The sequence below is a fragment of the Anopheles ziemanni genome, chromosome 2, assembly GCF_943734765.1.
Source record: "Anopheles ziemanni chromosome 2, idAnoZiCoDA_A2_x.2, whole genome shotgun sequence".
NCBI classification, from domain to species: domain Eukaryota; kingdom Metazoa; phylum Arthropoda; class Insecta; order Diptera; family Culicidae; genus Anopheles; species Anopheles ziemanni.
In genome coordinates, this window is record NC_080705.1 from 65,626,232 (window position 1) to 65,650,685 (window position 24,454).

Below are 24,454 nucleotides of genomic sequence, written 5' to 3' on the forward strand. Positions count from 1 at the left end.
CAAGAGATAACACTTTTTCATCTTTCTGCACATGGCACATGACATGCAAGATGGCCGCCTTGGGCCACTTTTTGATTACTTTGCAACTCAACACACAAGACTTCCTTGTTTTGTTATTTTAAAGTTGTATGGTAAAAAAGTAAATCAAATCTGGAAAAAAATCGTCACCTTCGAGAAAACTTCGATTTATAAATGTTTTCAAAAATGGAATGATAGGTATAGATTAAGTTTTGAAAATAGATAACAAACAAATATACACAGATGAGTAGCAGTAGAAACTGATAAAAACCAAATCAGATTTCCACTGTAGAGAACTGTGCATAACAACATTTCATAATAGGCTTACTTTACATATATTTAAACAATCCATCGATCACCTTCCATAGAAATCATCCTTTAGAAATCATCCATAAGCGCCGTAAGCAATGTTTCCAACAGAGCGCTGAAAAGGTTGCTAAGACTTATAGCTACAGGAACAAACACATTCTTTAATCGGTATGCCATAATATTGTCAAATAATTGCACTCTTCAAATTACTTGATTACACCATTGACTTTACGTTTATTTGAACAAAGGCAATATGTTCACCCTCTTCGGCTGCACTAGCTTCAGCGAAGGAAGTTATGCCATTCGGCTGCAGTCTATGTCACTGATTAGCTTAAGCACTACTTAATCACATGTGGTTTGCCTTTCGTTTGCCACTTCCCGTGTAGGCACGCGTTGGCCGCCCCGATCATTAGGCAACAACCGACCGGTACCGGATGGTGGTGAGGTACGGTGCGGGCCGCACTAGCTTGGCAACCTTCGCTACGGGCGCTACCGCGACCAGTTTAGCTGCTGGAGCTGCCGGAGCAACGGCAACCGCGGGAACGACGGCTGGCGTGGCCGGAACTGCGGGAACTGCCGCCGGAACGGCCGGAAGTGGTGCCGGAGGGTTGTAGAAGACGGGCTGTGGGTAGAAGATGGGCGTCGGGGGAGCCGGCACGAAGAACGCGGGTGCTGGAGGGAAGGGCGCGGGGACGGGCGCTGGTACGGCGGGTGCCACGACCGGGAACGGAACGAATCCATTGTAGTTCCGGGCGAATACTTGCGAACTTTGAGCCGTTACGACGGCGGGTCCAACGGGGGTGAGGACGTGCGGTTCGGCCGAGGCCACAGCAAGCAGACTGCAGACTGCAACGATGGACTGGATGGAGGAAGAAGCAAACAGAATGGATCAGAATGGTGATATGGTCAGGAATGATCTAAGAAGTAACTCACCACTTTGGTAAACATTGTTTTAATGGGGCGATTTCCCGAGGGGACGAGTCGACTGAAGCTAAAAGCGCAGCTGTTGCTCGATGGACGGTCAATTAGTGTGTAATGAGCCGATAATACCCGTTATCGGCTATTTATATGGACGTCCGCGTCGTCTTACCGAGTCATACCACCCATTGTTCCCACCAAAAACTGCGGCCCGATTTGCCCCAAAACCGAAGGGACCTACAAACCGATATATCGGGTACGCATCTGGCACGCCACCCCCGTGAAGTTCCAGGGAGGAAGTAAACCGTCCCCCGTGTCACGAATTGCTCGCGGAACATAAAGAAAGAAAGGAAGAAAGGAAAAACTACCAGGTTTCGGAGCGCCAAATCTATTCCACGCCGAGCAGCGCCCAGGCACGATCCTAAATCCAGGCCCCTTGAAATCGAAAACTACGCACCCTCGATCAATTGCGTGGTGCGATCCATTGTGACATAATGCCCGGCGGGAGCTGGCAGCGGCATTGAAAACCCGCCCCATGTGTGGACTATCCACTAAGCGTGCTCGCATAATCGCGATCGACGAGCCAGGGGTGGTGTTTCCTCTTTGAAAACCTATTGGAGTGGTTTGTTGTCAAAGACGACTACACCGACGATGCCGAGAAAAGGTATTGTAGAACCAAACATTCAAATTTATTCTACCACAGTAAAGATCTGCAAACTTGAATTCTTCAATCCACCATTTTCCCCTCTTCTATTTTGATTTCATTTTATTCGTTTGCCTATCTTTTCTCCAAATACCCTAGTCCTTTTCCTTTTTTTGCTCTTGCAATGCTCGCACTTCTTGAAAGTATTTTTGTATAGTCTGTTATTTAGGCCAGAGGGACAAGGATGTCCAGATTTTTTAAATTGTTTTCAAATTCAACGATGCGTTGGTTCGTATTATCTGTCGTTTAATTATTGTTGTTCTCCCTGTTAATACATTTGGCTGGACATAAACATCCAGTAGTGCACTAATATATTTGATTCTAAGATTTTAAAACTATTTTATTTTATTTATTATATTTTCTATATTCTCTTTTGATCACAAATATGAGCAAGTATTTTAAGTAAGTCATATTACAGTCTGAAAAATCTCTTCCACTCACGAATTGAGGTGGAAGGATGGCGTAGACGAAGCCGCCAATAAAGCTGGGATACGGAATTGGACCAATGTGGCGAGCGACCGTGAGCGGTTTCGGATGGAGCTTCGTCAGGCCAAGACCGCTCAGCGGTTGTAGCGCCACATAAGTAAGTAAGTAAGTATTTTAGCTTTCCTTAGAGGATTTTTGGCAGCTAGTTAGCATTTTTAAGATAGGATTTTTTTTCTTATTTCAACTACATTGAAACTGTTTTAGAAAATGTATCCACCAATAATAACTAACCAAACTGTCGAACTTGACCTGTTTTACAATTCAAACAAACTGTCTAATAAAAAAAAACCTTGAGCTGGTTGTACCAATGCTGCTCTTGAGAAGCGTGATGAACCAACTGAATACGTCTAGAATTACCATAGTTCAGGGAGACGTGCGAATTGAACGTTTTTGGAGGGAACTGCTACAGGATAACTTTTTTTCAATTGGCATACTGCATAAACAAAAGCATTTAGGTAGAAATTCCGTCACTTTATTTTACAAAACATTTCCGTGGTTTGTACATGCAATTCCGTGGTCACAATTTATCCGGTACAGAGTACGGAAGGCCGTGGATCGATGCATTTCCTACTGTTTGTCTGAAGTTGGGTTATTTCCTGCGCTTTAGACGTAGTAATAGGGCGAGGCTATCACGGGTGCGGAGTAAGTTTGGTAGGACACTGGGCTAGCGGAGTAAGGGGAGAAGGTCCGGTAAACCGGGACGTCCGACGAGTAGGTGGAGTAAGTCTGGGCAACCGGGACGCTGGAGGAATAGATAGGGAAGGCTCGTCCATCACGGGCCACTACCGGCGAAGAATACGAGTACGGCCGTTCTACTACTCCGGCGATGGCACAAACGACTGCGATGGCGACGATAAACTGAAAACAAGACAAATAATATATGATGTCAAATGAAAAAGAAATCTTTTCATTTAACAAGCAAATAACTTACCAACTTGGCGAACATTTTGCGATGGCTTGGTACTTCGGCGAGGCGGCTGCTCAAGTAAGTTGGATGAACGTAGATTTTTGTTTGATCCAGTTTAAATCGCTGAAGCTCCTTTTATACCAAGCTTCGACCATCCAGGGAGAAGAAACAAGTTGCCAGAAAATAATAAATAAACACATACCTGTTATTGTCCTAAATAGATTGATTGCAGCGCTTCCATTCCAGAACGATCAGGACGGGTGTAACATTAATCCGTCCCGTACATGATGAAATAAATGGAGACGGGTATATAATGTGATCCATCGCACGGAAACCTGTGTATGTAATAATCAAGCAAGAATGACAGGTTCTGAAGGAACAAAGAACAAAGCAATAATAGGAATAGGAACTGGGATTAAAACACAAACACGAAGCTTCCTTCAAACAAGGTAATCAACTTGATTTGGCATGATTGCTGGCATCGTAATTCCAATAACATTTTTCTCGATAAAAATCAATGTGTTTCAGCATTGTACAATGCTGAAATAATTAAATGTAAGATATTTAAGCCTTGTGTTTCGTAGAAAATTAGGACAATGTACATGCTAAGGCCCTCAAAACTAGACATATGTAGAAGGTAATTACCAAAGCTCAAGCGGACGAGGGACTTGATCGGAGCATATCCCTTAGCCCCGCTTTAAATTCTGTTTGAACCGAAAAGGCACAAATGTTTGAATAGAAATCCAGTCACTTTATTTTGTAGAATATTTCTGTGGTTTGTACATATTATTTCGTGGTCTCATTATATCCGGTTCAATGTAGAGAAGGTCCGTAGATCGATACAGTTACACGTAGTAGTAGGGCGAGGGTACCACCGGTGCGGAATAGGTTTGGTAAGAAACTGGACTAGCGGCGTAAGGGGAGAAGGTACGGACAACCGGGACGTTGGACGAGTAGCTGGAGTAGGTCTGGGCAACCGGGACGCTCGGCGAATAGACAGAGTAGGCTCGGGCAGTCCGAGCCGCCACCGGAGATGAATACGAGTGCGCTTGTTCTACATATCCAGCGCTGGCGCAAACGAGAGCCATGGCAAAGATGAACTGAAAAAAGACATATAACACAGAATAATTATTGCTTTTGGGAAATTACATCCCTTACGGCAACATGTTAATAACTTACCAGCTTGGCGAACATTTTAAGATAGTTCGGTTCTTGTTAGAGACGGCGGCTCAAGTAAGTTGGATGAACGTAGATGTGGGTTTGATGCAGATGCAGTCGACGAAGCTGCTTTTATACCAAACTTATTAATCAGAAAATAGTAAGCTATCAGAAAATAAGAATAGAATATAAATAAACCGTCAGAAAATAAGAAACAAAACTGGATACATTCATTTCACTCTTGTTTGTATTCGATGAATTGCATCGCTTCCAATCCAGGACGATCAGGACGGGAGTAACTTAAATCTAAATAATTCAAGAGATGGATGAGATTGGGGACAGGTATAGAGAATGATTGATCCATCAATCAAACGTACGAGAACCTGTTTTTGTAATAACCAAGTATAAAATACAAGTTTCACAGTAACAAAGAGCAGAGCAAATCGAAGCTTCCTTCCTTGGCTTGATTTGCGATAATAGTTGGAATCGAAATACTTTTACTTTTTAAATTTAGTACGATGTGTTGCAACTCGAGAATCAATATATTAGAAAAGAATTAGGTAGATCATATTTGAAAAAAAAATTCTATATTGCATGGTTCTGGTGAGAATATTTTAGATTGTGCCGAAAGTGAACCGACGGCTGCTTGCTGCTGGCGATCGAAGATTTATTTTCGGTTTGTTTTTGTTTTTTACTACGACTATTTTCGTCATTCTCATCAAACGTAAGACGGATCAGCCAAAGCCAAGCCAAGCACGACCATAAAACCTTCAACGATGAAGGAAGAGACGAACCCGCAAGATTACCGAAAGGGTGGTCGAATTTCTGTTTTTAGATTGTTGTTGACATTTGAGTGTTGCCAACGGTCTCCGTATTTCTTTTATATTCTTCTTTTATTCGCAACCGGTTGATAGATTCGTTAACGAAACCAGGAGACAAAAAAGGGAGAGAATTGAGAAGCATTTGACCGAAATATATAAAGGGAAGGAAACCAGTTTCCCAGTTGGTAATTCGTTTGTTAGAATTAATCGATTAGTTTTGTAACGATATTTTTAACCCAAATACTTAAACTCAACCCAAATATGTGTTTTAACTGTTGGCATTTTCTTGCAGGTCTTTTAAGTATAACCTTTTTCTGTGAAATAAAACGCACCGCAATCAGTTACAAAGTTTCAATAATTGTGACTATATTTAATAGGCTTCACTCAACAACAAACAACGTCCACCAAAGCTGGCCATCGTAAGGAACTGTTCACAGCGGTACCGACCAACGGAATGCCATCTACCACAGCTGGTACGGGGAGCGGGCGAGGAGAGGGCTAGCGAAAGCCTTGGCGTACGGGGCAGCATAGGCGGCGGCATAGGGGGACGCAAATCCGGCCGCATAAGGCGCGGCATAGGGAGCGGCGAACGGAGCAGCATAGGCAGCCGCCAGAGGAGCCGGGGCACCGGCGTAGGCCAGAGGAGCCGGAGCAGCGGCGTAAGCCAGAGGGGCCGGAGCAGCGGCGTAGGCGAGCGGGGCAGCAACCTTGGCCACGGCCGGCGCAGCGTAGGCGAGGGCGGGAGCGGCGGTGTAGGCAAGCGGTGCGATTCCGTTGTAGTTCCGGGCGACAACCTGCGAGCTCTGAGCGGTCACGACGGCGGGTCCGGCGGCGTACGCCACGGGGGCGACGAGTCCTGGCTTGGCCGAGGCGCACGAGATGGCCAGAGCGGCGATGCAGATCTGCACAGTAACCGGAAATAGAGAAGCGTTTGAGAATTTGCCTTCCGCACAAAAAAGGTACATCCTGCGATAGTCGAGGATCATCTGACCGCGTCGAGTCCTTCACATGCACTTACCAGCTTGGTGAACATGTTGAAGCTTGGGTGTTGTTGAGTTAGCGCTGGTTGCTGAAAGGCAGGTGTTAACTGTGTGAAGCTTGTTGGCTGTATGATGATCCTTCCATGTCCCGGCTCATCTTTTATATCCGATAACAAATCGTGGCAATTGCCCACCGGAGACGATGGCCACTACCACCACTTCTCGTGCCGTGCTTTGCTACACATTTTTCCCAGCCAGGACATGCCAGCCCGAAGGAAAAATGAAGCAACAAAAATTGGTTTTATTGCAATAAGTCCGCACGCCGAGTGCGTGAGCTCGGTGTTTAATGTGTCCTCAGCGTCAGCGCTTCTTCATCGTTTTGTCACCGATGAGTATGAGTATGAAAATGAAAGTGAACAAGTGAACGAAATTGTGGCACGTGTACCATTTTCGATCACTCGCTGACGCACGATCATGCACGATCCGGTATGGAAGGCCCGTACAGCTGATTATGCGTCCGCTACTGCACTTTGCAGGTGACCGAGCGGACCTACGCTTAATATGTTCGTCACGTCGCGCTCCGACCGACAGGCGGATTACGGATTTGTCTACCGACTACAGAGACACTACCACTCAATCCAGGCGCTGGAAGACGGGGGACACGATGGTGCGGCGGTTTTGGCGCAGATAATATACGGCGCTGCCATAATGCTGCCATCACTTGGTCCGGTGGAAACCGTTATATCGTCCCAAGGTTGACCACCGGACCCGACCCGGTCGCCGGGGGCCTGGAGTTCCCGGCTTGGACGATCGACTTACCGGCCGGCCGTATTTTTTATTGAGTGCACTGGTTCAAGGGCGTGCGCCTCCATCGTTTGCACGACCGGGAATCGAGAGCAAGGTTTCAAAAAGACATTTAAAGTTTAGCGCCAAATCGGATGATAAGACAAGTCAAGGATTGCCTTCAAGCTATCGTAGTTCAATTGACTTAATCCACTGTTGTTCTGCACTGTTAATGAAAAATAGTTCCGGGTCTTGAACGACGTTGTGTAATTCGAAGTACAATAAGGGTCACCTCTGTTAACAGTTGAAATCCAGTCTATGAGAACACCGTGTTAGCAACACAATGTACAAAATTACCTCAAATTAGCGAGTCACACTCACAACACACAAAGAACATACACAAAATTTTATAATAAAAAATAAATATCTGAGTACAAATTAATTTCATTTACATTTTATATCAAACTTATCGAAATTTCAAACACCTCACATCTTCGCTTAATAGTCCTTACAGGACTATTCTGTTTCCTCCTTATTATATGCATTATTAGAGCTTATTGTCTTAATTTGCTAATGGCCTATATTGAATTGTTTAATTGCTTAATTTTTGAATTGTTTAATTGTTTATTTGTTTATCTTATTGCTTCCCTCTAGGGCTATGAAAATACAGCTTAAGATTAACACAGGTATAATAAAACTTAACTACATAGACGTAGGCAGATTGAAGACGGCCAGAGTGGTGCTAGGTTTGATATATCGAGTCAGGCAGAACGTGAATGAGGCGTGGGAATAAAGGGAAGGAAAACTTCTAGGATGGAAGTGCATGTGCTGCAAGGAAAGAGCGGAAGGCAGAAATGGAGTGCAGGAAATCGAATTCATGCTGCAGACTAATTTGGTTCCAGTAAACGAATGCCTTTAGTTTTTAGTTTTATTCAATGGTTGTAATAAATAATGGTTGTACATTGATAGGAAACTTTTATATTTATCGTTGGATTGTTTTACATTAAATGTAAAACGAAACGGTTTAGCCGTTGGTATAGTTTAAAAAACACAACACGGTTGAAAACTGAACGTTACGATATTAATAAATCGCCTCTAAAAAAAACTTAAATGATACAAATGACTACGCTCTGGAAACTATTTGAATCTTGCAGCTGCACATGCACTTGCCTTTTTAGTCACACATTTTTGTGACGCAACTAGCTCGCGTTATCGCTTTATATTCCGACTCGATCGGAATTTGTGAATGAATGTTCCGATTACAGAGCAATTCAATAAACAATATCAGTACGTTTATCGGACCAAACGATCGCTTAGCGGGAAGCACTTTTCCCTGCACAGTGCTCTACTTTGCCACTAGAAATTAGTATTCCACCTGCCGAATGCATCGTGCAATCGAATATTTCAACCAAGCTGTGGCAATTTATTCCAGTTTCTGGGTGTCCGTGTGCACCTCCGGTACATGGACGCAAGGACATGGCGCATCCAAACGCTCGGTCGAAGTATTTGCCTAGCCAAAAAGGATGATGTGAGAACATTCGGTGAAGGAGGTGGCACACTGCGGCCGATCGTGATTTGGCGTTTTTGAGGTATAAAAACCGAAGCCTGCCATCGGATAGACATCAGTTAGCTTTCCTGCATTCCTATCGACCACTCGAATCCAAACTCCAACCCAACCAATCAACATGTTCTCTAAAGTGGTAATTTCCCGGAGAGAAAATCCTTCCCCGTTACGCAACATTAATTTATTTATTTCCGCATCCTAGATGATCGTTGCCCTCCTGGCCACCGTTGCCAGCGTCAGTGCCAAGCCGGGAGCGTTCCTGCCAGCGTCCCCTGTGGCGTATACTGCCGCCGCCCCGCTCGCCTACTCCGCACCGTTGGCCGTTGCTCCCGCCGCCGTCCCCGCCGTCGCCTACACGGCCGGATATGCCAACGTAGGAGACTCGGCCGTCGTCACCTCGCACAACTCGCAGGTCATCAACCCGGCCTATGCCGCGTACTCTGCCGCCCCGCTTGTGTCGGCTTACGCTGCTTCCCCCCTCGCCTACAGTGCGTACGCTGCCCCGTACGCTGCCCCGTACGCCGCACCGTATGCTGCCAAGTACGTCCTGTAAATCCTGAATGTGTCCTATCTTCCAGTTCCCATGACAATCCAATAAAAGTGATCCATTAACTAGTGAAACTCTTAAGCGTTATTCTCTACAATCAAAGAAAGAAATCTTATAGGCGAAATGTTGCTCAAGCTACGTTTGTAGCCAAACTACTAAATAACGAAATTGACGCACCATTACTATTAGATAAACTAAATATTTCTGCGCCGGAACTGGCTCTAAGATCCAGAGACGCCATCAGAGTCCCATATACAAGTACGGCATATGCGAGTAATGGCCCGATTATCGCTATGTGTAAAATGTTTAATATATTTAGCGATATATGATTTTAATGCTAGCACGACAAGTTGTTCAAACAATAATAAGTTGCACGACAATAAGATCAAATATAACATATTGTTAAGATGGACGTCTAGCACTAATTAAAAATGTTCAGTTTGTGATTTTATTTTAAATGAAGATTGTAACTTAGATTTAACACTAATTTTATGTTCAATCAGACAAAATTGTCCATTGAACAGATTCAATTAAATAAATAAATAATTCAAATATCCATGTTGAAGCGTTAATGGGAAAAAGGAATACAAGACTCGGAAAATAAATTTCGGGTTCTACTTTTCTTAAAACCCGTTTGACATCAATGCAAAGACCTATGAAGAATCTAAGTAAAAAAATATCTTTATTCGGAATATAGCCTCAGGATATCAATTATCAGGATAATTTTTTTGCGCTGATAGCGTCTATTTGTCGTCGGGAATTATTGTTTCAAACAAGACGGGTGTTTCTTTGTAACATTTGTTTTACTGTTATGTTTCTGAACTAATTTCGGTTTTCTGATAGGTATCTTTTCGTCCGTGGTTTCGTTTTTAATTAATCTAATATAAAATTTGAATAATTTTATTGGGTATTAATTTACCTAAAACGATGTTAATGATTTACAATAATTAGCAATAACTGATAAAACTATGAGACGATATTTGATAACAATGGGTCGATTTGTTTACAGGTATGCGGGTGATAACGACAAGGAGTTTTAAATATCTCTGATTTAAATATGTATCTCTCTAAAATATGTTTCTACACGAATGTCAAAGAAAGCGTCTGAAAGATGCAAAACGTAATTTTGTTGTGACTGACTATCCACGTACAAAGTCTAGTAAGCATTTCATGGGGCAGGTCTGACCCAAGACGGTCGTTACGCCAAGGAGAAGAAGAGGAAGAAGAATTAGAAGTGTAGGACATATTATTCAGGACTTTTAACAATTTGATATAAGCTTTTCGGGTGCTCTGCTTATAACTTGAGTGAAATTTTGCCAATTGTTCAATATTTTCGGTTTTCTTGAAGCATTCAGTATTGATCCTATGAATTTTCCTTTTACATGATCAAACCACGAAGAAAAGACAGCATTATTTCAGTTTAGCAAATGGGTACATCCATTCAATCAACAAATTTATTTACATTTGCACTATTGCTCGGGTCAACAAGTGAGGTTTTTGAGTCCTGATGGGTATCTTGAGGGAGGTGCGGATCATCCAGTTTACTTCAGCAGAACCTGGGCCGGGGCGGCAGCGACGTACGGGGACGAGTAGGCCACCGGGGCGGCAGCGACGTACGGCGCAGCATAAGTGTACGCCAGAGGGGCGGTGTTTCCGTGGAAGGTGCGCTCGTACACAGCGGCTCCTTCGGCAACGTAAGCGGCCGGAGCGGCAACGTATGCGGCCGGGGCAGCATAAGCAAATACTCCTGGCTTAGGGTCAGCCTTAGCCGAGACGGAGGCAACGGCGAGGATGGCGAACAGACAAGCCTGTGGAAGTATATATGAATAGTGTTAGAATTTGCCCACATGCAACTCTGCAGAACTCCTGGTCTGTCGAATACTTACGATCTTGAACATTTTGAAAGATTTTGGTGTTTCTTGGTTGGATGCTACCAAATGCTTAGGAGGATGCGTTTGCAAGTGAACTGATGATTTCGAACAGCTCCGAGTGCCTTTATATACAAACGATCAACTAGCTGGGCCTCGGTTCAGAATCCTTGAGGAGCATGCGACTTAGTATGGGCTTAAGGATAGATAGGTAAAATACGTGATTTTTTGGAGGACTTTTAGAGGGTGGATCGTTACCGTCGGTCTCATATTTTTGCTGCGCATCCCTTCCACACCACACGTTTGATGAAAACAAACGATGGAAATAACCCAACCCCATGTGACATTGGTAGACCGACCGACGACACTGTTTTGCATACTAAATTCATTGACCATCGAATCAATCCGTTGTCCGAGTTTCAGTTGAAATGAGGAATTCGGTACAAATTGTTCCAGCCTTAGTGCGATATTATATACACATTTTGATTATTGATTTTCTATCCAAATCATTAATGCTTAAAAGATAGATAGTTTAACAATGCATATAAACACATGGAGTATTTTCAAAAAATTCTTTACTCTTTTGCGCACTCCAACATTTTTGAACACAATATACATTTCAAGATTGATTATTAAAATGGGTTTGAAAATTTTATTGAAGTTTATAACGAAAATCATTCATGGGGTTCTTCCTTTCATTTTAGGTTGTTTTGAAAACGAAGTATCAACAACATTTGAATTTGAATTTCAAAAGTCAAGTTGCCATAAAGTATGAAATATTTCAAGAATGGAAAAAATCTTTCAATGTGCTTTTCTAGTAACTTTTCAAATGAAATATTTAATTTAAATGACACAATTCATTTGAGCGGGAACAAAATTTTGTAGGTTTTAACCATTACTAATTTTAAGTTATTGTTAAACTAAATTTACAATACATCGATTTAACCAGGCACAGTTCTATAAACTAAGCATACCTAGGGTAACGGTACCAATAGTTGTGCACTTAGTAATGTAACTAACAATATGATGTAATTTATAAGTGTTAAGAACACAATATTTTACATATTTGTACCAATTATGATCGAACCACGACTTTTCTTCTGGAAAACATCTATTTTTACCGTAAAACATTAAAAATAGACGAAAAAAAGCCTTTATTTCTTCCGAGTTGGTTGCTCCTGTAATGGTGGTACGGTTCCTATAGTTGTGGTATCGTGTTCCTATAGTGGTGGTAGTACGAAAAACTTGAATATATTTTGACTATAACTTATTTTTGAAGCATATTTCAAACAGAACGGTAAGCTAACAAAAGAGATTGGTGCGATTCGAACTAATATTGAATTTAACTGAATTAAGAAAGATTTTATTATTTATAATAAAAAACAATAAAATTGCTAAGGATTTTTATTCTTCTTTTTAAATTCTATGCAACTGCACTATATCACCTATTTTACCGTGCTTATTTGAAAAAGCGTAAATATCATTCCTTGCATCTCGTTCAGCACCGAACTGTTTGCATAGTACTTCGAATATAGAGTAGTTTTAATTAACATGTTCTAGGTAAAAGTTTATAAAACCACTATCAGAGTTAGAATTAACTTAAGCTGATATTCTCTAACCCAGCAGTACCTCTTCACATTGGACGGATGTGATATTACAGATGATTTTTAAGTATAGCATGTTTCTTTCTACAAAAATCCCTGCCTTAAAAAGACCAATGTGATATCATTTTAATAGCCCACATTTATCCACAAGTTTTGCAATGCTGGATTAACAGAAACATGTTCGCAATTCTGCCATTGTTGTTTATGAAAAAAGCAACCAGCAAAACATTAAAATATTCAACATATTTACTCTAATTTAAAATTTTCGATGAATTTACTTCAATTGATTTAATTTACAAGGAATAACTTTTAAAAGAGTTAAGCACTGTTATATTAATCTGCAACGATGTAAATTCATCGTCATTCAAAACAAATCCTACCATCAGTATTGTAAAACCTACAGAACGAAAACAAACAAACCGATGGCGCGAAACATGCTCAGACTTGAACCAACTCCAGGCATTACTCATTTCCAGTGTCAACACGTTGTGAAATCAATGAACTTATTGCACAGCAAACCGAAATTAAAGAATTTCACCAGCAACAGCAAATTGCAGCGTATTTTCCGTACCGAGAGATAGCAATCCTACGGATTACAAACGTCAAGCGCGGAACTGTCAAACTATAAACGAACTCGAGCAACGCAAGCACCGTCAAAGCGAACATAACCTCACAAATACGGCACGGAAACGAGGAAAGATGGAACACACTTTTTGTTACACGTTCAGACGATCAACATTGATGATTTATTTTCTCCGTTTCGGTATGAATACATTCCGGATGCGGGATTTCATGCGCATCCATACGACCGAACGAATGCTAGCTGCTGCTGCTCTCTGGCCGGAGGCTCCGCCATGAAACGATGATGGAAAAATGTAAACCCCTTCGATGGTGGTGCACTCCCGCAACATTCACTCGGTCGGAATATCAATCGTCCGCCCTCACAGGTAGTGGGGTTGTTTCTATTTTCTTAATACGGCTTCCTACGGAAGGAGCAGCCCTCTGTCAGGCGCGCCTTGCCACCGGTCGGCTGGCACAGGATGGTCGAGCAGCCGGCACAGACAACTACGCTCTGGGCATGGCTGAAGACGGTGGTGATCTTGTAGCAACCGGGGCACTTCACGTCCATGAAGTACGAGTTCGGATGCGGCACCAGGCGCTTCAGCTTGTGCTTCCTCTTCTCCTCAGCGGGCAACGGGTGCAGGAAATCCTTGGCGAGCGGCATTTTGCACTAGGCTTGTTGACTTCGACGCGATCGAAAACACGTGTTTCACGAGGGTAAGTGAATTAAATTTCACTTTGAATGGTGGTTATACGGCAGCTCACGTACTACACGTACGACGTACAATCCGGGACTAAGAAAGAATGTAGTGTTGATTTTCGGCAAGTGGGTTCATGAACAGGAGTTGTGGTTCTGATCTGATCCTTCAAATGGAATCATTAGTTACTGCTGATCCGGAATCCATGATTTTCAAATTATTTTCTTAGCATTCATAACAATAATATAACAATGAAAAACTATTGTACAAGAAATGTAAAAAAAAGCTATAAAATTTCCCACAAATTATATGATTGTTTATCTTATTACATGAAAGCACCTTCAGTATTGATAGATCCTCAACGGTCATACTTTTTTTTATAAAATGTATCGGTATTTTGAAAGAGATGTTTGAATTATAATACAGTAGAAAAATTACATTTATTTTACACATATATAATGATTTATTGTGTTCCATTTCTCAATTAACTTGTTGTCTAATTGCATACTTTTCATTAAGCTATGCCTCCCTCGTAAGAAGTTCTTATTCTCTGAAAAGTGCTTCCATTTTTTTACGCTTGATAGGCACCCCACCACCCTTGGCACGCCGTTTCGTACCCATCAGAACGCCATCAACGCCATCGGTACCATCGGAAGCATCCGCGTGGCTTGCCACTTTTCGTTTTTTCGCTTCCTTATTTCGTAACTTTTTCTGATCCTTCCGGCGGGCTGCAAGCTTCGGCTGCGTGATCTTCTCCCGTGCCAGTTGCGCCTTCCGACCTGTACGCTTAAGGCGCAGGGACTCCTCAAGTGTGTTGCGTATCTTGTCATATGTGGTCGTTCCGAGCCGCCTGCTGATATCCTTGCACAAAGTCGTGGCCACCTTAAGGAGCGATGCCTTTGCCGGATCATTTTCGGCGGCTTTCGTTCTGCGTGCCGATGCTTCCTGGGCAGTTAGCTCCCGAACGGCTGGAATAAGCAGGGTGGGCGCCAACTCTTCCAGCACGTCCTGCTCTAGAATGGCTACCACTGACGTCATCCAGTGTAGTGCATGCTTACGCTGGACAAATGAGAAACGAGAACGATCGTTAGTATCTGACACCAGTAATGCTTTACTATTCATTGTTTCCACTTACCAGGATGTAAATGTTAGGCGTTTTCAGCACTTCATTCTGTATCACATACCGCACCCGTCGTAACAGCCAGCACAGATTGATCTTCTTTGATGACGAAGACATCTTTTCGTCCTTCATCGGCACAACACGCAACATGTTCGCCAGCAGGAACAGAATTTGCATAACGAGCGTAGCGGCCTCGTCATTTTGCTCGTCTACCATCCCACTGCCCGGTGTTAGTTGAGCGCACAGATCCAAAGTAAGCGTTTTGCTGTCGCGCAATGGTGCATTGTAGAAAAACTGCTTGCCATGCTTGGGACAAGCTTCATCTTCTTCCCCATCGGTTTCCTCTTCCTGCTCATTGCTGCCATTTTCAAGCTTCTTCTGAATAGCATCAAAGTCAAGTTCGTTTATTATTTGATACAGCACTTTCAGTGCACCGAGCCGTACCCACTGGTGACCACTGGCCAGGAGCGTTTGTGCGGTGTATGCTAGCGAATCGATCATATAATTGTAGCGATCATTGGTCAGGACACCACGATCCGGCTGCAGCAGCTGCTCGAACACGAGCAGCGTCTCTATGATCAGATGATCGCCCCGTGTATCCGCGTGAAGAAGCGCGTTCACCGGGGCCATCGGTTTCACGAACATACCCACCCGGCCGTTCCCCAGCGACCCACCTGCGTATATCTGAGGGACCAAATTTAGCAGCAATGTATCCTGTACATTTTCCAGCCAGCTGCATATGAATTCGGCGGTCGGTTCGCTGTGAATCAGCCGGAGCAGCAGTTGTGTACCGAGCTCGCGGAGCTTTATCTGCCCATCTTGCAGCATCTCTTGGGTGACCGGTATCAGCTCGTCGCATTTCTGCTTTATCGTGAGTCGCTTGAGAAGCGTTTCGATGGTGTCTGCAATTAGAGCACGCAGTTCACCGGTGCTTTCGTTCATCAGTCGTACGCCGAGGGCGAAGAACAAGGTGTTGTGTTCCTTGTCGATTGTTTCCTGCCAGATTGAGTAGATGAGGAGAATATTATAGTGTAACCTTTGTACTTTTTGTGGAAGGTATCAGAAAACATGGCCAGTGATTGCAAATCGCAACGATATCGAACTTAGATAGCAATCTCTTTTTATTATTGGCATGCAAGGATGAGACATAATTTGTTTGAATTTACTGCAAAAATTTGCGCCCTAGGATTTGCAGTGAACGCATGGAAATGATTGGTCTAAAAAATTATGTTTTCAGTTATCTTTTTTTGATTTTTAATATTACTTGGGTATTTTAGCTAACAGTAAAAAATATACATGTTTCTTGAATGGACTGCAGGAAAGTGATGATTCTCCTTTAATAGATAAGTTAATGTGTGTGTGTTTTTTTGTTGTACTAATTTGTAATGTATCTTTTGTATGTTATTTAGGAAAGTACTAACCTTTGGCAGTTTCTGGAATAGCATTTTAAGCATCGTAGCCGCCGATTCGCGTCCAAAGAGTACCTCATACTGCAATTGCTCGACGAAGAAGAGCAGATGTTGTTGAAGTTTCTTTCCCAGTTGATAATTCATTAGGTACTCCATAATGATCTGTCGACAGTCGGCCCTGGAAGCAAAAGTTGTCATAATATGGAGAAAACGTCCTATTGCCAAGATTCGCTTCTACGCACCGTTCACTGTCGCTCTCCGACCGCACGGATGTCTCGAATACCTTCCGCATCAGTTTATGTAGCTCGTAAAAGTTAAGCTTGCGTGCAACGATCGATCGTAGCAGTGTAAACGCCATCGTTTGGCGGCCTCCGCCAACCGCCACACCCTGCTCGATGTACATTACCAGCAGGCGCTGGTGGTCCATCGTGAAGCTGTACAAATGCTGTACGTTCTTCAGCATACTCACGAGCGCCCGGAAGCATGCTTTGACTATCGGAAAGTTCGTGGAGTTGGTATCGTCGATGGCAATGGTATTGTAACGGTGCAGAATTTCGAAGAGCTTCTTCATGATCGTCTCCATCGTTTCCTTGGACGCGAGGCTTTCCAGTGGCCACTTGGTGACCCACAGCATCGAGAGACATTCGATCGCGGTGCAGGTTACGCGTGTGTGCTTACTTTCGAGCGACTGCACCAACATCGGCACGATCGGATCAACGCGCTGCTGGAAGACCTCTCGATCGTGCCGGCCATAGGCGTGCTGCTGCTTGAGGGCCTGCCACAGCAGATCAAGCCCACACTCGAGAAACACGTGATCGTTTCCCTCGGTTTTTGCAAGCGTGTAGTCGAGGTTGGCCGCTGCAGCAGCCGATCCGTATCGTTTCGGTTCGGCCGGGATCAGATAGATGCTGCCCGGTTTCGCGACCTTTCCAAGCAGCTTTCGACCCCTGGCCGTGTATTGGTCACCGTCGGCCGCAGATTCCTGTTCACCGTTGGCCAGCGCGCATTGGGTGTAGATCTTTCCAGACATCATACCATACACGAACGTCAAGAGTACCTCCGGGCCGAGCGATTCATTACTCACGATACCTTCCGCTAGCTTATGGAAGGCGTCCTGCACCTTGGTAAGCGTCTGGTGCGTGCGGAACTTTACCAGCACGGCCCGGAACGGTGCGAACAAGTCCACCAGCATCTGCTCGTTGGCGTACCGTGCTAGTATGTTGAGCGTTTGGTACGGTTTACGGTTCGATTTCGACTCCGGTGTCGAGTCATTGCGCAGCGTACCGCCCTCGATGGTCGTCCCGTTTATCAGCCCAATCAGCTGCCCGAACATGTCCTCCATGCAGATCTGCAGCACCGTCTGCAGAATGTCCGCTAGCACGTGACCCCCGGCGAGATGCTTTTGCGCGCGCTCGATAATGATGTGCACGGTGTAGGTAAGCACGTGCCGTTGGAACCCACGAGTCAACATTGCCAACAGATTCTGTAGCACAAAGCTCAGATACGAAGCGCCCAGCTCGAGCGTAATGTGAGCCAGCGTGTTACGGGCCTGCGCTCGCGCCAGCTTTAGGCGCGACTTCAAAAACGTGATCACTTTGATGATCAACTTCGGCAGGTTCAGTTCGATCTCCCGGCGGGGTAGCTTCATAAACAGTTTCACGATCGCGATTGCGATCGGTAGCTTCAGCATCTGTTCCCTCTGCTTGGCAAAGCGTGCCTTTCGATCGGCGTTCGAGGGGCCACCGGCGCTCGCTCCGGTAATGGTTACCGGTCCCTCCGAGGCAAAATGAAATGAAGACAGGAGACTCGGTATGATCGTGCGGGAGATATCGTCCACAATTGCACGCGCCACCTTCCGTTCGTCCACCGTCAGTTGCCGTGGGTCTTCCTCATTTACTTGGGCCGCCGTAACGTCCGCATCATCATCGACTTCAGCATCATCGATTTCGTCCTCAATCGCCTCTTCCTTATTTTCCGTTTCTCCATCGGCCATGCCATTTTCTTGCTTTTCCTGTTCTTCTGCCATCACATCCGCCGTATCTTCTGCCACGTCCGTGGGTAACATCAGTTTCTTGTCCATTAAAGCGTTACCAGCCACAGGTGAGGAATTGTGTTCCCCATCCGACTTCTTTTCGTCCTCCTCTTCCGGGGCGCTCGAAAGCGTAGAAAGATCAAAATGGAACGCATCCATAATGCCGATTACGATACGGAGCATTTGCTTCTGGTATTCCCACGAGTATCGGAGCTTCGTCAGGTGCAGCTTCAGCACACTATGGTAGCTACGCCACGGCAGGAAGCGCGACAGGTGTATAATACAGTTGCCCGCTTCCTCTACCAAGTTCGTCTGCTTTTTGTACACCTCATTGCAGTTGTAGTGCGACACGATTGGAAGCAGAAACTGTACAATGACCCGTGGCGATGGACCTTTCGGAGGTATGCCGTTTACGTCCTTCGCTTTCTCCACCAACGCGCCCAACTTATCGGCAAGCCGCTTCAGCGCCTTCCGGTGGTAGTGTAGTTGCAGATGGGTGATGTTTTCAAAGAAATCTCCCTCGTTGCCGCCTCCTAGCTTCCCGGTGAATTGCCACAGTTCGGCGAAAATGCGGCACTCTGGTCGAACGGTCCGCTTTAGAGCGCCCACCTGCCGGGTCACCTCGGCGAGCAGCTGAATCGATTCGTTCCGCCGATCGTTGCTCGAGCGTTTCATCTTCAGCCCGCTGGTGATGCCGCGCAGTACGATTCGTTCGACACAGTACTGCACATCGCCCGGTCGCTCGTCCTGTGCGGTGGCCAGATACGCGATCACCTTGCAGGCGTACTCGATTGCGTTCTGACGGGCCGAAAGTTCCTTCTCGAACTGAAACACGTGCAGTGCGTGCGAGAGGAACACGATGGCCACGTTGCCGGTCATACGTTGACCAGCCGGGGCATCGGCAGCAACCATTGGGTCGATCGATCGGTAGCCGGCCGTTCGTGCCGAGTGGTCGGGCTGATCGATCCAGCGCTTATCCATAGCGTTCAATTCTTGCACAAGCGTGGAGATTTGCATCAGTTCCGGGGAAAGCGGTGCCATATTTTCAAACATTTGCATTATCGTTTTCCGTGACACTAAGGAAATGTGGAAACATGAAATAAAATTTAAAAATGACACCCAAAGGGCATAATACAATATTGTTTTAACACTACATATAGTTCCAACGAGTTCTATCAATTACATGTTATTAACACTAGAATTAAATTTTAAATCTGATCTGGATTTTAATCCAAAGCTTCATCTAAGTTTTGCGTTCGACCAGTTCCGAGTACATAATTGACCAGGCCTGAAATTTTCATTTTTATATCAGACATTTTTCATCTTTTATCTCTTCCCAATAAAAAATGGTAGATTCAAAAATCCATAACTTTAAGGCTAATTTGTCATCTTAAAATTATGAAAATATTGTTTTAAAATGACTTTAAGTATTTGCTATCTAGGGCATACTTTTCTGAATTTTAGATAATGCTGTCTAGCGCATACTTCAGTTTATCGTTCGAAAATATAAAAGTTGAAAAGAACTCCGACCCGATCTTGTTTGTTTAACACCAAGCTAGCCGAATGATGAAGAGATGCGACAAAAAAACCAAAAACGCCAAAAGATGGTCAATAAAATAGCCGTTTACAGATTCGAGCAATCTTTTAAAAAGACGAAGTTATAAAGAGTGGTTAAAAAATCACTAAAAATTATACGGGCAAAATCTCAAAGCAATGTATTTTAGTGTTAATTAAACGAAGTAAAGAAACGTAAAAGTTTCAATTATTTATGACCCAACTTAACGTCATACATACCAACATCTTTCACCGTTTCCAGCAGCGTCGCCAACTGCTTCAGATACTGTTGCGGGGTGCTAATTTCCTTCAAAAGCCGCATGATGATGACGTGTAATCGGCGGACGTCCAGGCTCGCCTCTATATGATCGCTACTAATCTCATTCAACGCTGCCACCTTCTTCGCCAGGATGGGGAAAAGCAAACTCAATAGTGATTTCCGATCGTCTTCGATCGCATCCTCGCTCTGCTGGTCGCTGCCGATCATGCCCGATTCCGCTATGCGCGTGAGAATCAGCAGCATGTTACTGGAGATCGATTTCTTGCTCTTTAGCGTTTGCCGGATATGTTGGAGCAACTCCTTCACGTACGGTATAAGTAAACGATTGCGATGGCTTAACCGGTCGCCCGATGCAACAGTTGCTGACCTTCCTACATCTTCATCTTGATCGCCTACTAGCGAATCACACTCCAACATGGAAGCGAGTGCGTTGAAAACTTCAGTGCAGACGCCTGCGCTCGTTTGACTGCCTTTTAGTAGGGCGATCATCGCATCGAGCGGAGTCATCGAGTGGTCGCTGCCCGCATCCTTGTCATTGTCGTACCGGCGCCGGCTTAGAAGCATGTACAACCGTTCGCTACGGCTCCAGACAAGCAGGAGCTTTAGTAGCGGCGTCGGCGAGTGAATACTATCACTGGGCAGATTCTCCAGCAGTGGCCACACGTGTACATGCATGATAGCCTGCAGTTCCTCGTCCGTCCAATCGTATTCCTCGCTTTGCTCGTATTGTTTGAACACTTCAACGAGCGATAGCAAAGCTTGCGTTTTGTACTTCCTGTAGATGGAATGGTCCATGCGCATCAGCAAAGCATCGAAGAATATCTTCAGATGGAGGACCCTCGCCGCAAACGCAGCTTGTTGCAATGGGGCCACTTCGGTCAATATAGACGAGAGCAAGTGGAGCAACGTATTCGTTCGATAAGTTGCTGGTATTGGTACTACTGCTGCATTCTCTTCTTCCCCGGCTAAACTACGTACCGTAGCGATCGGCGTTTCCTTCAGCTGTTTCAGATAGGGCTCAAACCATCGATTCAGAAGCATTTCCAATTCCTCCTTGCGCAAACGACCGATGAACGTAAGGATGGTTGCCCTAAAAGGACCACCCGAGCCGGTACCACCAAGATTTTGGGTGATCTTACCATCCAACACTTTCAGCATCAGCTGCACCACCTTCGGCCGGTGTTCTTCGGCGATCTTCGTACGTCCACTGACCGCACTACCATCATCGTCCCCATCTTCATCTTCCGGCTCGTCTTCCGTAGGCACGAACACCGAGAGGAGGGCGTTTTTCAGCGTTTTCTCACTCGTCAGGCGGAAAATGAAATCCTTGTAAGGCACGAGTTGTTCGTCGCCGAAGGCAAAAATTCCATTCAAGGCCGCCTTCTGAATTTCCTCATTCCGACTGCTGGCGAGCGTTTCGTACACCGTGTATAGCCGGGACGCGTGTTTGCGAAGCGATTTTCGGCCCAGCTCGGTGCATATATTCAGGTAGCACAGTAGCACCTGCTGCGTGCCAATGCCGGCCCCTTTACTACTTTTCCGTCGGATTTCGCTATCCACCTTGGTTTCCGTGGGTTCCTCTCCAAGGACCGCATTTGTTTTAGATTCTTTCGATTCCAGAAAAGCAAAGAATCGCTCCGCTATACTGTCCCCTTTCGAGCGACAAAAGTAGCTGCACTGTTGAAGCGTGCGAAGCAGCTGAATGCGAATGTTATGATAGTCGATATTTGGTTTCTTCATAAACGAGTCGATCACTTTTGGAAACAAACGATCTACGGTATCGTCTTCGGTATCCATCGATTCCGTCTGTTCGTCCTCTTCGTCTGCAGGGGCTGAACTTTGACAATCCGCATGCGGTTGTTTCCCCTCCGCCAGCCGCATCATAGAATCGAACACTTTCCAGAACAGTTGTTCGTCGCTCTTGACCATATTGTCGCCGTAGCTTTGCACGATCGATGCAGCCGGTGCCCACAGGAGCTTAAAGTTGACGGCGAACGTAGACAGCATGTACTGGAGCACGGTCTCAGTCCACTCGTTGCGTGCCACGTTGGCTGCCTGCTGGTACATTTGGCTGTCGTACGCAAGATGCTGGAAGAGGATCACCTGTCCGCGATAAGTTTGAACTAGCGGCTCGATGTTTTCAATCTTAGCAATCGTGCTGTAAAGCGGACCCATAGCAACAGCCAGCTCGGAGAGGTGTTCGAATTTTGCTAGAATTCCACTAGCCAAGCGCCGGACGCTCATATCGTACGAAAACAACAATGGATGTATAAACGGTCGCATGCGTTCGAAGCGGGCAAAAGTTAACAAACTTTTACGCTGTTCGGCCATGAAAGTTACCAGCAGGTGGATAGTGTTTAGCAGTAGGCAATCTTGTTTCATCACAAGGGGAAGCAGCCGCTCGAGCAGATCGAAGTATTCCTTTCCTTCGATTTCCTTCATATGAATGATCGTTTCCACGGTAACCCCCAGAAATGGAATAATTTTTTCAATCAACTTGTTCGTGCTCTTGTTAGGCTTATCTTGTTGCACAAATTGTACGGCATACGTGATAGTGTCTTTCAGGGTACTGACCGCATTCTGCTTGGCACGAAAGTTTGCAAGGTGCGGTAACGCGATAAGCGCACTAAGGTACAGCTCGGAATTTGCCAGCACAAACTCCATCTCGACATGTTCTACAGTCAGCAATTTATTCATGTAGCGTTCCAAGTTTCCATTCGCAAGCACCTGCACCGGAAATGGTTTCCAATTTTCCAGCTGAAACCCGTTCCCACAGAGAGGCGCCTTTTGCAGCAACAATCCGGCTAGAAATCGGATCCTCGCATCGTCCAGCTCTGCCTCGAGCATTTTCACAAAGTTGGGCCATATCAACGCTTCGAACATGGGGCAATTGACTGTGGCCGCAACGAACCGCTCGTACAGTGGACGGTGGTCAAGCATGAGCACGTTCATCGTAAGCCGGCTTGCTTCCAGCTGTGTCAATCGTACGTGTTTTGACCGAAGCAGCACAATGATCTGATTCACGACCGTCTCGTTGAACTCGTCGCCCGGAGACGAAACAGTTGTAATTAGCTTTATCAACTGTGACACCGTCGAAGAAAGCGCGTCACCAAGCAGGCGACCTTCTCTGTACTCCAGCACTATTCCACTTAATTGCAGCAAGCGCGTCAGATGTTTCACCAGATGCTCTTTGTTAGCGACATTTTCATTGCCTAATTTTACGATATAACTATCAATCGAGACACGTACCACGTCCCAAAAGACAGGTATATCCTCCGGCTGAATGCATTCCACCACGTCGGTGATAGTTTGCGTCAATATTTCTTGCAAATGATCCGCCTCCGTTTCTTCCAGCTGCTCCATGATCTCGAACAGCTGCAGCAGCGTTTGCTTCGCTGACGTATGGAAGTGTTCCTGTACCCCATGGAGAACTTCGAACAGCAACTTTCCGCACGCCACCGTGTAGGCATCGTGCTTCATCTGCCATTTCAGCAACAGCTCCACGAGTTGCCGCTTGTCCTTCAGGTCGCGCGCCAGATATCCCAGACATTCCGTGGCAAAATCTACCGCGTGCGGTGGACTGCTCGTTTCGTCCAGCAGAGGCACAAGGTTATTGAAGGTAAGGCCGAAATCCGATCGTAGAACACTGCGTAGGATCTTGAACAGGTGCGCCAAACAGAGCAGCGTCCATTCGACACGATCTGCACTGGCCGAGTGTAGAAACTCTACCAACACCTCGAACAGACGAGAAAAGTACGCGTGGAAATCTTTCCGCAAATCCTTGGCAAGAGCTACCACTAGCTCCAGTAGTGGTTGTAGGGCGGAATCGGTTGTTTCACGTAGACACGCGACCAAATGCTCAACGATAGCATCCTTATTGAACAGCAGCAGTGGGAGTGTGAAGGATTCCTTGAAACCGCTCTGAAACGTAACGTACTCGCTGGACAAATTCTGCACGGACCACTTTTTTAACGCCTGATGAAAGTATGTTCCCTCGTCGGTCTCGGGAAGCTCATAGTCGGTTTCCACGCGATACAATGCACCACGACGCACATCGATCTCGTTGATGCGATCTCGAAACGATTGGAAGTGAAACTTGTTAGAGGCTGTGTGCTTCTTTGGCCGGTTCTTCAT

At 45.2% G+C, this 24,454-nt stretch overlaps 6 protein-coding genes across 6 annotated transcripts; 1 reads left to right on the forward strand and 5 right to left on the reverse strand.

Moving 5' to 3' along the window:
- Positions 1–736: 736 nt before the first annotated feature.
- Positions 737–3,380, reverse strand: LOC131282829 (cyclin-dependent kinase inhibitor 1C-like). Its single transcript, XM_058312370.1, has 2 exons — positions 3,366–3,380; positions 737–1,186 (listed from the first exon to the last, which is right to left on the reverse strand). The coding sequence occupies exons 1-2, from the start codon at positions 3,378–3,380 to the stop codon at positions 737–739; spliced, it is 465 nt and encodes a 154-aa protein (XP_058168353.1).
- Positions 3,381–5,781: 2,401 nt separating this feature from the next.
- LOC131294121 (cuticle protein 16.5-like) lies at positions 5,782–6,353 on the reverse strand. The gene is made up of 2 exons (XM_058322166.1): positions 6,339–6,353; positions 5,782–6,222 (listed from the first exon to the last, which is right to left on the reverse strand). Exons 1-2 carry the CDS (start codon positions 6,351–6,353, stop codon positions 5,782–5,784), a joined length of 456 nt encoding a protein of 151 aa, XP_058178149.1.
- Positions 6,354–8,768: 2,415 nt separating this feature from the next.
- LOC131282831 (cuticle protein 10.6-like) lies at positions 8,769–9,200 on the forward strand. The gene is made up of 2 exons (XM_058312373.1): positions 8,769–8,783; positions 8,850–9,200. Exons 1-2 carry the CDS (start codon positions 8,769–8,771, stop codon positions 9,198–9,200), a joined length of 366 nt encoding a protein of 121 aa, XP_058168356.1.
- Positions 9,201–10,735: 1,535 nt separating this feature from the next.
- LOC131282068 (cuticle protein 16.5-like) lies at positions 10,736–11,092 on the reverse strand. The gene is made up of 2 exons (XM_058311457.1): positions 11,081–11,092; positions 10,736–11,002 (listed from the first exon to the last, which is right to left on the reverse strand). Exons 1-2 carry the CDS (start codon positions 11,090–11,092, stop codon positions 10,736–10,738), a joined length of 279 nt encoding a protein of 92 aa, XP_058167440.1.
- Positions 11,093–13,393: 2,301 nt separating this feature from the next.
- LOC131281959 (small ribosomal subunit protein eS27) lies at positions 13,394–14,006 on the reverse strand. Its single transcript, XM_058311339.1, has one exon. The coding sequence runs from the start codon at positions 13,889–13,891 to the stop codon at positions 13,637–13,639; it is 255 nt and encodes an 84-aa protein (XP_058167322.1). The 5' UTR covers positions 13,892–14,006; the 3' UTR covers positions 13,394–13,636.
- Positions 14,007–14,468: 462 nt separating this feature from the next.
- On the reverse strand, positions 14,469–24,454 carry LOC131294123 (small subunit processome component 20 homolog). Its single transcript, XM_058322167.1, has 5 exons — positions 20,281–24,454; positions 16,697–19,562; positions 16,467–16,632; positions 15,061–16,041; positions 14,469–14,984 (listed from the first exon to the last, which is right to left on the reverse strand). The coding sequence occupies exons 1-5, from the start codon at positions 24,452–24,454 to the stop codon at positions 14,469–14,471; spliced, it is 8,703 nt and encodes a 2,900-aa protein (XP_058178150.1).